Source organism: Aptenodytes forsteri, unplaced genomic scaffold (genome assembly GCF_000699145.1).
Source record: "Aptenodytes forsteri isolate BGI_AS27 unplaced genomic scaffold, ASM69914v1 Scaffold141, whole genome shotgun sequence".
Classification (NCBI taxonomy): Eukaryota; Metazoa; Chordata; class Aves; order Sphenisciformes; family Spheniscidae; genus Aptenodytes; species Aptenodytes forsteri.
Window position 1 is genome coordinate 783,572 of NW_008794416.1, and position 13,387 is coordinate 796,958.

Consider the following 13,387-nt stretch of genomic DNA (forward strand, 5'->3'; position numbering starts at 1 on the left):
GACGTGAGGAAAAATTTCTTTACTGAAAGAGTGGTGAAACATTGGAACAGGCTGCCCAGGGAAGTGGTGGAGTCCCCATCCCTGGAGGTATTTAAAAGACGTGTAGATGAGGCACTTAAGGACATGGTTTAGTGGGCATGGTGGTGTTGGGTTGATGGTTGGACTCGATGATCTTAGAGGTCTCTTCTAACCTTAATGATTCTATGGTTTGGCCTTTTGTGCTTGAACTAGTGACGTATCCTTTAAGGCAATGCTTTAGCTGAATGTTCTTTCTTGCAGTGTCAAATTTGAAGCAAATGAAGCAAAGCAGCCTAACTGCTGTTCTTGGAGCCAGCTGAAGTATTTGCGGGGAGCTGGCGTACAGGCGCCTTACCTCCTGGCGAGTGAAATAAGTCATGCTGATCTTAGACGTGCTCACGCACGCACGTATGTGTGGGAAGGCCCCTTGCTGAAGTTGGATTTTGAACCTTCTTACCAATGTGATGCTGTTCAATCTGGTTTTGCTGCAGCTGTTATCTACCCAACCCTACTGGCTCTTCAGCTGCTTTTTTTTTTTCTTTCTGATCTGTCCTCTCTGCATTTTTAAGACCACAAGAAACAAACCATCCCCTTTGCCTGTTCTTGTTATGTTTGGGGTGGAGATGGAACACTCGACTGGCACAGCTCTCCGAAGGAGTGCACAGCCCTGAAGCATTAGGGTTCCCTTCCCTGCTGTGGATGTGCCTGTATTTGCCACCCGCTGGCACGAAGGTGAACGGTGCTCGGCCCCTCCTTGCTTTTTGTGGCTGAAACTGGAAGTTGTGGGACACTATCCAAGTGTCCGGGTGCCTTGTCTGTTCTTCTGCCCTTGCTCTCGGAATGCCGTTATTTATGGATTTAGTTTTCTTTTGGCAAGTCTTCCTTAAAACTAGAAACTTGTTCCTTTGCCTGTGAGGCTTTTGTGGCATTGACACGTTCAGGTGAGAGACACGGTGGATACTTGCTTTGCAAACTGCCTTTTGTGAGTCACGACATGAGTTTTGCCTGAAGTTTTTCCTTGAGGGAAGAAACACCTTTCCTTTGACCCTAAAAACGTGCCATTTAAGCAGCAGATGGCTTTTCATCACTTGTGGTGGTGGGATAGTGAAGTGCTAGTACCTGGAATGGTTAAGAAAATGTTAGGATGGCTGAAGTGAACCTCCCTTTTGGCACGGTACTTCAGTGATGAACAACGTACCAGATGAAGAGCTCTGTCCCGTGGCTGTTTGCCTGTAAAACTCCTGTATTCTGTTACCGGATTTGCAAATGAGCAGAGCAGGTAACAAATGCTGCTGTTCAGCGGCTGTGACGGGCCACAGCTGCTCTCGCGGGTCTGGTGGGTACCAGGTTCAGTTTTTATAATCTCAAAAGGCTGAAGAATTATTTCATTACAGGGAGTGGTTCTGGGGTCAGTTCTGGTCCCAGAGCTGGCTGACTCCTGCTGGCAGGTGCACTGCACCTCACCTCCCTTGGCGCAGCCTGGGGGTCTGGTGGAACTATGCTAACACCATCGTGAGTCGGGTGCCAATGGATTTCTGATCACTTTCACATAGTCTGTTTTAAGCTTGGCCCTTCAAGCTGTCTCTCTTCCCTAGCTAGGCTCCTTTTTCCCCTGCATGCGCAGGTTTCTGGGTAGAGAAGACACTGCTCTTGCCTTCTGCTCACTGAAAGGGGTGGGAAGAGCACCTGTGCTGGAGGCTGGCTTCCCCTTCCTTCCACCTACCTTCCCCCAAAGCAGGGAGGTTAACCCCACCCTAAGTGCTTCAGCTGCCCTCTCCTGCCCCCTGAAGAGGAAAGCAAACCCACTGATGGTGTGCATTATCCCCGCTGCCCGCTACCAGCCTGTCTCCCAGGGCTCCTCTCGTTCAGCTCCTGTGAAGCACGGAGCTGGCAGGGCTGATGTTTGCCCTTTAGACTTACGTATGTCTTGGAGCGAGAAATAAAAAAAGGCTTCTGGAGGTGGCCAAATCAAAAGGGGTAGGGCTCGTGCGGGTCTGCGAACCTTCTCTGGCCACCTACCCCTCTCAGAGCGGAGGGGGGAACACCCTCTCCCGGCAGCACAAGGCAGGCCACGGTGTTAACTGCGCCTGAGCAGCAGTTCTTGCCTGTGGCGGAACTCCCGTCCCTGAAGGAAAGCCACGCAGCAGGACCAGCAGCCTGAGCCTGCCTTTGCTAGAGAAGGCTCTCCCATGAACACACAATGCCTGGACAGCGCTGGAGAGAACAGCTGCGCTGACTGAAAGCTTTTCTTTAACTACACTGCGAGGGCCTTAAATGGCGGATATTGTTTGTGAAAAGAGTCTGAAGTGATGCAAACTAAACTGATGCACAGAAGCGACTGTTAAAAGCAGCTTTAATAAAATGTGTAGTGATTCAGAAAACCAAAGAACCTGCCACTGAAGGTTTTTGGTAGCAGATTAAGCCAAAGTGCCTTTTAGGGAAAGGTGGTACTTGAAGCTAAGAATGTATTTCAGGACTTTATATCTAAAAATACGTAACATTACACCACCGTTGCCATTTCACCACAGCCTCTCACAGGGGAGACGGGCTGAACAGAAAAGGGTAAGATAATTTACAGACTGCACTCCCCAAGAAGAAGTATATTACAGTAGTTTCTTGGAGAATACACTCCCCAGGAAGAAAAAAAAAAAAATATACATTACAAAGTATTCTCACATATTGAGTTTTGCATTTTGAATGTAGGACAGAATATCCCATTGCAAAAAAAGAAAAAGAAAAGGCAAACTGTACACATTCGCTTCATCCTTAGCTACGGAGGGTAGCTAATCGCGACTGCATTGCTTCAATGTCTTCTTCCTCATCAACAGCGGCAGCCGCTCCCATGGGTTCGGGCTCTGGAAGAGCGTCTGTGACTTTACTAGGTGCTTTACCCAAGGCCCCTGCAAACAACACACGGTGTGCATTAGGTCTTCATTTAATAATTAGCAGCTTCCAGGTACAGATACTTAAAATAATTCAACCTGTCGCTTTCGGTAGAGGTCGCACACAAGAACTGTTGGGACTTGCTCAGCCCTGGGCCGTCGGCCGATGCAGCAGTACCGACCTGTCGGCCCCTCCTGAGCCAACTGGTGGGCCGGGGAGGAGCGGCTCCCCCCCGAGCCGTGCTGCTGGCCGGCTCCCACAGCCCGCCCGGGAGGGAGGGGGCTGGTCCAAAAACCGGCAGGAAGGAGCTGCTCCCAGCCAGGAAACGGGATGGAAAAAAAGCCAAGCGGGACGTGAGAAACAAGAGAGGGCAACAAGCCAGCGGCAGGCGCGAGGTAACAGCAGGGCAGGAGCTGGGGAACTGTGCTTTCAGCGCGTTGCAGCTGAACACAGCTCCGGAGCTTACGTTTGTCACACCACGTCACAAGAAATTCAGGTAAGGAGCATTCTAAGCATTATCTAAGTTAAATAACTAAAACAGTAGATCGTTACCTCGTGAGCTGTATGGCAGAAGTTGGGGGTTTGGGTTGGGTTTTGGTTTTTAGGGGGCTTGTTTGTTTGTTTTTGTGGGGCTTTTTCCCCCCAACAACTCGAGACACTAACAGCATTTTACAGCCAGGAACCACAACACAGCCTAAGGCTCAAGGCAATGCAGCTGAGTTTATTCCCTGGCTTCATTAATAATGGTACATCTAGTCAATCATACAATTTCACCTTGCTAAGAGGATCCACTGTACAGACAAACACTGATCTGTTAAAACCTCAATTACAGAGCTCTGCAGACATCAGCTGATGCGTATTACTTACGCTTTACCGAACCGCACCAGCCTTCTCAGCCAGTATTCCCCGAGAAACCAGTTTGTCAGAGCACTCTGCCTATTAGCAAAGGCAAAGCCACCACCGGGAGAGCGCAGTTAAGCCAGAATAGACAAAGATTTAAATTGCTGCATCTTATCGAACAGAGCGGGGGCAAGGCTCCACTCTCAGCAAACACACACGAACTCACCAGCTGTAATTTCAAAAAGGATTTTGTCGATTTCCATCTCGGCTTCCTCCTCCATTTCCTCCTGATCCTCCAGGCTTTCAAAGGTGTCCTCCAGCATTTCCTCTATAATACCAGCCTAGCAGAAAACAAAAAGGCAGCGCGTGATGCCCTTGGAAACAGCGGAGTAAGAGGACACACTTCCTACTTTCAAGATCAGGTTACGCCTGTCCAGGCATTTAACAACCGCTCGCTCGCTGCTCAAGCTTTCCCGATCAAGGCTCTCCTGTTGCATGAGGGTTGGCCAACACGCTTGCCTACGGTTTAAGCACGTGTCTGTACAACTGGTGCACAGGAAGAGCGGTAAGAAAACTGAGGATTAAATTACACGTGTTCTCACTGTGAAACCCTCAAGCTATTATTCCTTCTTGTTGCATGTCTGAACACCGACAACCCAGCTTGCTCCAAGCATGTGAAATACAACTGCAAACTTCAGTCATGAAGCATAAATTGTGTAACATGCTGTACAATTAGTGTTTGACACGGGTTCCCTTTTTTCTATCCGCGTTTGAAAACGTTCCTCTGCAGGGCCTGCAACCTAGATATGGCCAAATTGTTCTGGTGCACAATGGTAAAATTATTAAGAAATAAGCCGATTTGAACTAAACAGTCTAGAGTGGTAAGAGGGGAAAAAGCAAAACAATTTTGGTAGTTGAAAAGGTAAAAGCCGTCATAGAGAATTAGTATGCTTTAAAATCAGAGCGCTTTCATCAGATGGAGACACTAAGCTAGATGTTTTAAACCCAGTATCAGGATAGCCATCTTGCCTAAGATGGGACTGTCAGCTGTCAGCTTCCCGCTCCGCAACAGGCTGTGGTGTTTCTTTCTCAGTGAACATTTTCATCCCTGAAAGCAGGGAGCTCAGTCTCCCCAGAACAGGCAGAAGCTCGGGGATACAGCAGTCACTGGGCGCAGGTGTGAACCCTGCTTCGAGCCTCCGTCTCCCCCCGCCCTTGGGGCTAGGATGACCAAGCCACAACCGCTCTGTGCGGGGACCGGTCTTCCTCCTTCCGTCCTCAACCTCAGCAGCAGCTTTTTTTGGCTTCAAGCTTTACGCCAAACGTGTTGCAGGTATTGCCAAGTCAGGGTTTTCCCCACATACAGTAACCTGCTAGAAAGTCCCCAGCTATTACTGTGCTACTTTCTGTTTGTCAGAGCTCATGCAAGCCCTCTGACAAAGGGGCCACCTAAGCGGTTGCACAGCACGCTAACCACCACCTCTCATTCACCCAAGTCTTATTTATGGTATAGGTCTTACCTTCATCATCTCTCTGGACAACTCCCTCATCGTTGCTTGGATTTCAGGGATTTTTACTAGATTTTGCATAGCTTTCATGACTTCTGTGCTCTTCTGCAATGAACCTGCTACTCTCAGGACAGCTGTGAAGGAGAGGCATAGAAAAGCCTGAACGATCCATGCACCACCGAAAGCAGAGAAATTCTATCCTCCCTACACGGACAAAAATCTGTTGGCATTTAGGCAATTTAATTAAAAGAAGAAATGGGCACTCTGCTTCTTCCTTCTTGTCTACCTTCCTGGAAAAGCTCAACTCCTACCCACATCGGGGAAAAAAAAGTTTCTAGCAAAGATACTGGTCCTGTGTGATTAGCTGGAGCAATCCAGATTGCCTGCAGAGAGATTTCAACCCACTTGCACTCCAGTTCATAAAGAGAGATCCCCGAGGAGCTCCTGCCTGCGCCCCGCAGCAGCCGGAGGTCTTGCTGAGGGTTTCACCAGTTTCACAGTCCAGCTCCACGTCTGACTGCTGACCAAACCAGCGACCTTCCGCCTGACACTGGGTAGTGGAAGCTAACTCTGGCACAAGTTCTAGTGCAACAGTTTCACAGCAAACAGGAAGCTAGAAAATTAACACCGAAGCAGATAAGCTGGAAGTAAGTGTAGTTTAAACTGAATTTAACAACACTCTTTCCAGAGGCTACTCTCATAATATAGCTTAAAAGCTCTTCTCATATATGTTGATACACCGAGATCAAAATGCAATAATTAAGGGTACTCTGAGGTTCTTGGATTGTGCCATCTAACTTCGCAGCTTCCTAGCCATGGAGAACTTACCTGTTTGTATATAAAATGGTCACTCTTTAATGAAGCAAAATGAAGGTACAGCAGATATTATTTTTCATTTTAATATTTAATTTCTTTAAGAACGTTACACTTGTAATGTTAACAAACAAACTAACAGAAATCTTGCCTTCAGCGGTCATTTCCCCAAGATGAAGCAAGTTAATACATACCCCAGACTGAATTCTAGATTCCTTCCTATTGCTTGCGCAAGGGTATCGGAACATTCCCAGTAAGGTGAAGATGCTGGTAGCGATAATAAGGAGTTTTTCCTTTTAAAGGACACCTCAAGCTGCAAGGATGGCCTTTGCTTCCCTTTTCCAAATGAGGTACGTGGGGAGCCGCATTTGACCTATTGTAAGGTTACACTTCAGGTTCACATCGCGACTCCTGATTTACCACTCACCTCGTGTTAAAATCTACTTTTTAGCAAGCAACTAGCTTGGATAATGCTGGGGTGGGGGGAAATACTTTGACATTTCAGTGCATGTTAGCCTCCACCAAGTCTTTCCCTGTCTTTAATGCTTTCTGCTCTGCTCTCGTTGCAGGCTGGAATGCTCTAAGGTGTGGAAAATACTGCAGGAAGCCTATTACAACAGATTTCTGACGCGGATGAGGAATGAGGGAAATATGCTGGTACTGGGGGGGGGCACAAAGGACCAAGCAGGGTTTACAGAGAGCTAGGTATTAAGCCACAGGGCAAATCGATTCATCCACATCAAGGAAATCAATCGCTGCCCGCATCTCCATTCAGGACTCAGTAACTGTCCTAAGACTCTTGCTAGAGAAACAATAATTTACGAGAAAAAGAGAATTCTACTGAAGGAAATAAACCTCACGTTACAGATCCTGTCAAAATCAGTAACAACAACAGGCTCCACAAGGATACAGGGATGTTAGGCACGCATTCAAACTGTTTAGGAACACACACTAAAAACGTGCCCCAAATTACCACAAGAGAGTTCTGTTTCAGAGCACGTGATTCTCATGTCACCGCAACCCTCAGGCTCTGCGGAGACGTGTTAGATTATCTGTTGAGCAGCTAATCAGAGGAAACACAGCCAGCGAGGATCTAGGGAACAACGAGGGGTAGGAACCCCAGGAAGCTAACTGGGAACTCCCTGACTACTCCAGAGCCCAGGGTGGGAAACCCATCCAGACAGGGCAGTGGGGAAACGGTCTCCAGAACATCCTGCAGACTGAAGGGGGTTACTGCCTACAGGGACACAGGACTCGGTATGGGATGCGGGGGAAGAGAGCATTTTCTGAACCGAGAAAAACTTATGGAATCTTTTAAGGCGATTGCAGGAATGTGATTGAACATGAGAAACTTTATTGGATGTTTAAGGGAAGGACCGAAGGTGGAAAAAGGGAGGGATCAAGGTGGACCAGGGAAGACCATAAACCTCGGGGGCCTACAGGTCCAGGTACCAGCAGCTCAGGCAGAGGAGATCTGGGGCTAGTTACCAGATAGCTGGCCAGCTTAGACTGAGTGTCTGAGAGCAGCTACTGGAACACCCCATGTATTGTGCATGTGTGTATAGACATGTAGTCTACTAGTGGACCTCAGTCCTAATCGGCTGAAGAGGAAGACCGGGATTGAGCCATCAGTGCTGTTCGTGGGTGTGTGAAAGCTGCATGTGTTTACATGGGTGCTGGTAAAGGCACTGCTGTGAGCATGTGTGGGTGCGTGTGCCTACTGGGAATAGGTGCTCAGCCTGGCTGGATGTGGGGATAAGGAACTGCAGCAGCCTCACACCTCTGGGCCCGCTACGGGAGGAATTTCCCTGGCTCCTGAAGCCCGCTGGAATCAGCTGCCTTTCCCAAGAGTAGGACTGCTTCCAAATTCAAGCTCTGCCTGCATTTGACCTTGGTTCTGAAAATGGAAACCCAGACCTCACCTCTAAAGCTAGAAGCACTCAGAAGTTGTTCTTACCGAGCTGGTTCTTCATCCCCATGAGAACAGAGTTCATGTGAGCTTTGGATGCATAGAGTTTGCTTACAGCCTTTCGAGAGCGGATCAGTTCCTTTGCCAAGATCACACACACATCCTTCTGACCCTTTTTGGCAGCATCCTTTATTGACCGCTTCACCTTCTCCTCTTCTCTCTGGATATCTGGAGTACAGAAAAAACACAGCAAATAGTGACAAGCCGCTAAAGATTTGGAAGAGAAACCAGTCATTTGTTGGGGTGTATTTTCAACGCAAAGAATCTTTTCTGCTTGATTTCAGATCCCCTCTGTTACTCAAAGACCTTGTTCTAGGCTGATTTACATGTTAGCTGATTAATTCAACTCAATATTAGTAGGAAAATTCTCACTACTAAACATCCAGCTCTGTAATTTCCTTTGCAGTTCAGAGTACTGTAAAGGACTGTCCAGGAATATCACTGCGTGAAGCTGCGCTGACTGAGGTGAATTCTTAAGAAGCAAAAAAGGTCCAGTAAGAACAAAGCACTCTGAGATGACTACTTGACTTACAACTTCACAATAACTTCCTGACTATTAAACTGGCCTGATATAAATATACAGATAAATACATACACACATATTATATATTAAATATATATATACACACACAGTTTAAGACTACTGTACTGATTTGCTGCTTACAAGATTACCTCTTCCGTGTTCATCACCAGATAGCCCCACTTCACCAGGAAGGAACAAAGTTGTCACAAGAAGTTTAAAACTAGCAGTCTCGGAAGACAGACGGGTATTTTACTAGCAAAAATACTTAGCCGTCAGACTACATTCAAAGCTTAACCCATATGCCCACCTTCAAGTGAATCTGAGGGCTGCTGTAGGCAGAATTGTCCTCAATGTTTCTAAGTCTCTGAAATGTGTTTTTCTGAAAAAAATACATTCAGAAAGATTGTAGAAGGCTGATCTCACAGACTCTAGAAAGTTTTAGATATATACTGCCTTTAAAAAAAAAAAGGCATAACCATTTATATAGTGAATTTGTAAGGGTGTGTCCACAACTTTAAGAGTTACTTAGAACCACAGATTTGTTAATTACTGCCAAAAAAAGCCTTCATCCTTGCAGATAGACTTAATTATTCCCCCCATCAGGCACAACTCATTGAGCCTCAACTGGATACCCAGCCAAGTCTGTACTTGTACTTAAGGAGTTAAGGTCTTGAGTTTATACTGCTCATACTTTAAGACACATGCATTAGGTGTTTGTCTAAACTGGCACATTCAAATTATAAGCTGGCTGGCTGGTGCCAAAGCTATGGATAATTTTTATCAGGGAAAACTAGTATGCTGGTAAATTGTTAGATATAACTTAAAGCAGCCTGTTCAAACTCTCCTGGTATCCAGTTTCACTCAATAGCTTTTTATAAGAGCATGCTGGAGCAGGAGTACTGAACTAAGCCTGGACAAAATGAGCACCAAATAATTGGATTTGATATATTATACACTAAACAGGCTTCCTTAAATAACGTAGGTTTCTCTAGCAAATCTGGGGTGACTGTTCACATGTCTGCCTTGTCAGATAACACTGGCTGTGTACAGCAGAAGCCAGGTACCTCAAAAAGCTCAGAGTAAGAAATGCAGGAACAAGCAGGGGCTGTAACAACCCCCTTCCTTTTCCAGACTCGGCAATAAATTAGCCACTGATAAAATGTGGATCTAAGAGTCCGCAAAAACATTATCCTAAAGTAAATAAAGAATTCAGATAGTGAGGGTTAGGCTCGTCTTCCTGCAAAGAGTTGAAGGAAATGACTGCAAGAACAATTATTTCTAGCAAAGGCTTTGTTCAAATTTGGTTTTGTTTGAGTCTTCTTGATTTATACCAGACAGAAGTTACGCGTAGGCAAGAATCAGAAGTTGCCCTTTCGTAAAAACAAAGGCATCAACGCACGCTTTTTGGCACAGGCCAACCTTGAGACTTCGACGCAGCTTCTCACGTGGGAGTTAATGAACCCTGTACTCAAGATGAGTCATTCTCTCAGTATCATTCAATAGTGTCTTTATCCTAAAGGGCTGGCAGAAATCTGTAGGATCGTAATCAGAAAACCATAATCCTTGCTGCTTCCCCACTATTTTCTGCAGAAATGTCACAAGCTTGAAGACATCTGTATGTCAGACACGGGAGTGAGCCAAGTCCCAGCACATCAGAACAGGTACAAAACAGCTGAAGCGCTACAGCAAAAACCAGAAAACATCAGTACTCCAGCAGTACTGAGGAATTATGACATTTACTTTGTCAGGCTAAAACCAGCCACAAGTATTGTGTTACTACATCCAAACTAGGGTAGTGGGGCCCTGTACTCGAGTGAATGCTTTCACTTGCATGACAAACCGCTGAATATGAGATTAGCGGCATAAAATGTGCAAGAATGGTCAACTCCACCTTTGAAGGTCAATGCCAGCTATGCACCTCTAGTGAGACAAAGTCACTACACCGGTCCCCTCTGCAGCATTACCAAGCACAACAGAGGCACAAAGCAGTCCAAAGCACCTGCAAGAGGGACTTGCAAGCTCAGTAAAGCACAAAGTTACTGTATTATTCCAACTATATTAACTCGAAAAATTCAATTCTGAAGTCACGAGGATACCTTTCATTTCTTCGAACCTTCCAAGCCCTCAAAAGCAACCTACACCAAACAGAAATCACGACAACAGCAAGAGTCCAACAACAGATGGTTCGAAACAGCATGTCGATGTATCAGTAACTGTGCTGTCTGGGTGAGCCAAGTGTTCGGGTGACCCAAGCCTACTCAGTTCATCCCAGGTGGATCTGAGTTTTGCCATATCAAAACACATCTAGCACAGCCTTCCCCAGGGAAACTAAGAGAGGTCCCAGCTCAGCATCCTTACTCAAAGATTACAGCCATTTCCTGTGTAAATCTCAATCAAAATGATAAAGCCTGGCAGAATCTAACTACAGGGGGTACTTTTTGGGAAAAAAAAAAAAAAAACCACCACCACAAACCACCAAACAAAAAAACCCAACAAAAAACCAAAAAACAACCCTTTAGTGGCACATGGCTGTCATCTTTCAGCAGCAGCCTGCTAGCCTGGTAAGTGTCCAGCAGAACCACATACTTCCACAGCTGACACTTGGCAAGATGTGAAATCCCAGCACAATATGGGCATTACAAAGATACTCTGTACTTTATTTTAATGGGAATTATCAGAATAGCAGATGGTTGGTGGTTAGTCTAAGCTCTTATGTGCTGAACTGTATTTCTTTCTGAAATACATATACAGAGATGTCTAGAGCTGTTACAATAATTAGATTTACATCCACGTCAAAATATCAGACCCAATATCTATATAGGCCATTAGAAGTATTATGGCACGCATAAAGTTGAGAGAAAACCAGAATCTCAAGAAACCATCAACAGTGAACACATGGGTAGTTTGCTCCTGTGGAAGATGCGACCTCTGAAACATACTCTGCTAATAAGATCAGCCACGTTTCAGGTGCTCTGTGCCTGATACAGCCACACAAAGTGCCTTGGAGAACGCAAAACAATTCACAAGCGTAACGAACATCACTGTACATCGGTTTTCCTGGAAGAGGCATAAACCATGTCCTCATTTTACAGATGAGGATAAAGACAGGCTTTGTACTGCACGAGCATCTCTCTCCAACCAACTCATACAAATCTACAAGTGGGAGAATATATGAACCCTGCCAGCTTAGTCCAGAAGCATGGGGCTGGGGAGGAAAGGGGCAAGGGAGAACGTTTGCCTTGAGGAGTCACTCAAAACAGGCATGCGCCCACTAACCAGACGCTGACACAAAATATCCTTTACCAGCACATCCCACGGACCAATCCTGAAGGCAGGGTAGAAGACAAAAAGGGGAAAATAGAATCTGCCCCAAACCTACTTTCAGATTCTGGAAAAGCAGGTGGATGAGAGAACAAGAAACTGAACTAGGGGCAGTGTAATAATAAGCGACTCCTCTGCTTTTCAAGACCTCTTCAAAAATGAATTACCCATAATTTAGCAGCAAAACACCCACTGAGAAAAGTTGTTTTTTTTTTCTCTCCTGTTTGCAATTTTCCCAAGCTGACAGCAAGCTACTTTTGTTTAGCATGTGCACTTCATGCCAGTACATACCTGCAGAACTTTCTACACGTGGAATTACATACCACACCGATACTATTCATTAAATCAATGTGGCTGAAGTTCTGGATAAGTCTAATTCATCTTATCAAATGGGATTTAAGAGCATTATGTCTTACTGGAAGCACACAATATTCAAGTTCTTTCGAAAATTTTACCTGAAGAACTTCACAGCGACGTCATTTTGTAACACAGACTAAGCCTGGCCCCAGGATCACATTCGTCTTCCTTTATTCCAGACGCGATAGAGTACCCTGGGTTATTAGATTCCACAGCCTCCCCCAATTAAAGCAAAAAAACATTGAAGGCAGACAGGGAAAGGAAAAACAAAAAATGAGACATAAGTACAAACCTCTGATCTGTCTATCAATCACTCTCATTTCTTTCCTTATCTTCAAGGACCACTCATTGACCTTAAAAAGAGAAAGTGAGAGTTACTTGAAATTCCAAGTTTAAAACTATGCTTTCATACTTTCACGTAACAACCATTCAATATCAAAAGCAGCACTTCAAAATCCACAAGCTTTAAGTTATGAGTCACGTTTAAATATTTCATCATTCAAATAAAAAAAAAAAAAAACAACATTGCAGAGATACCACCAATTATTGCACTCCTCTTAACATTCAGACAAGGAGTTAAGGAGGACGCGGCTTGTGAATCAGAGACGCTCACTGCCTGGCTAACTTCCCACGTCACAGCGACGTCACTGGGCAGAGAGAATTGCCGCAGGGGATTTCATCATAAGGTAGAAACTTTGGCATGGGATGACAGCACCAAGAGACTACCCATTTCAGTCAGAAGGAACCCCAGGAGGTCTCCAAGCCAACCTCCTACTCAAAACTGGCTGGATGGCCGGGCCCAAAGAGTTGGGGTGAATGGGGTTAAATCCAGTTGGCGGCCGGTCACAAGGGGTGTTCCCCACGGCTCAGTTTTGGGGCCCTTTTTATTTAATCTCTTTATCAATGATCTGGACAAAGGGATCGAGTGCAACACTACAGGCTTGGGGAAGAGTGGCTGGAAAGCTGCCTGTCGGAAAAGGACCTGGGGGTGCTGGTCGACAGCCGGCTGAACATGAGCCGGCAGTGTGCCCAGGTGGCCAAGAAGGCCAATGGCATCCTGGCCTGTATCAGAAATAGTGTGGCCAGCAGGAGTAGAGAAGTGATCGTGCCCCTGTACTCGGCCCTGGTGAGGCCGCACCTCGAACACTGTGTTCA

At 45.9% G+C, this 13,387-nt stretch overlaps 1 protein-coding gene across 1 annotated transcript; it reads right to left on the reverse strand.

Annotated features, from left to right (window-relative positions):
- Positions 1–2,353: 2,353 nt before the first annotated feature.
- Positions 2,354–12,590, reverse strand: CHMP3 (charged multivesicular body protein 3). The gene is made up of 5 exons (XM_019474667.1): positions 12,525–12,590; positions 8,020–8,199; positions 5,262–5,383; positions 3,968–4,082; positions 2,354–2,918 (listed from the first exon to the last, which is right to left on the reverse strand). The coding sequence occupies exons 1-5, from the start codon at positions 12,550–12,552 to the stop codon at positions 2,785–2,787; spliced, it is 579 nt and encodes a 192-aa protein (XP_019330212.1). The 5' UTR covers positions 12,553–12,590; the 3' UTR covers positions 2,354–2,784.
- Between the last annotated feature and the right edge of the window lie 797 nt (positions 12,591–13,387).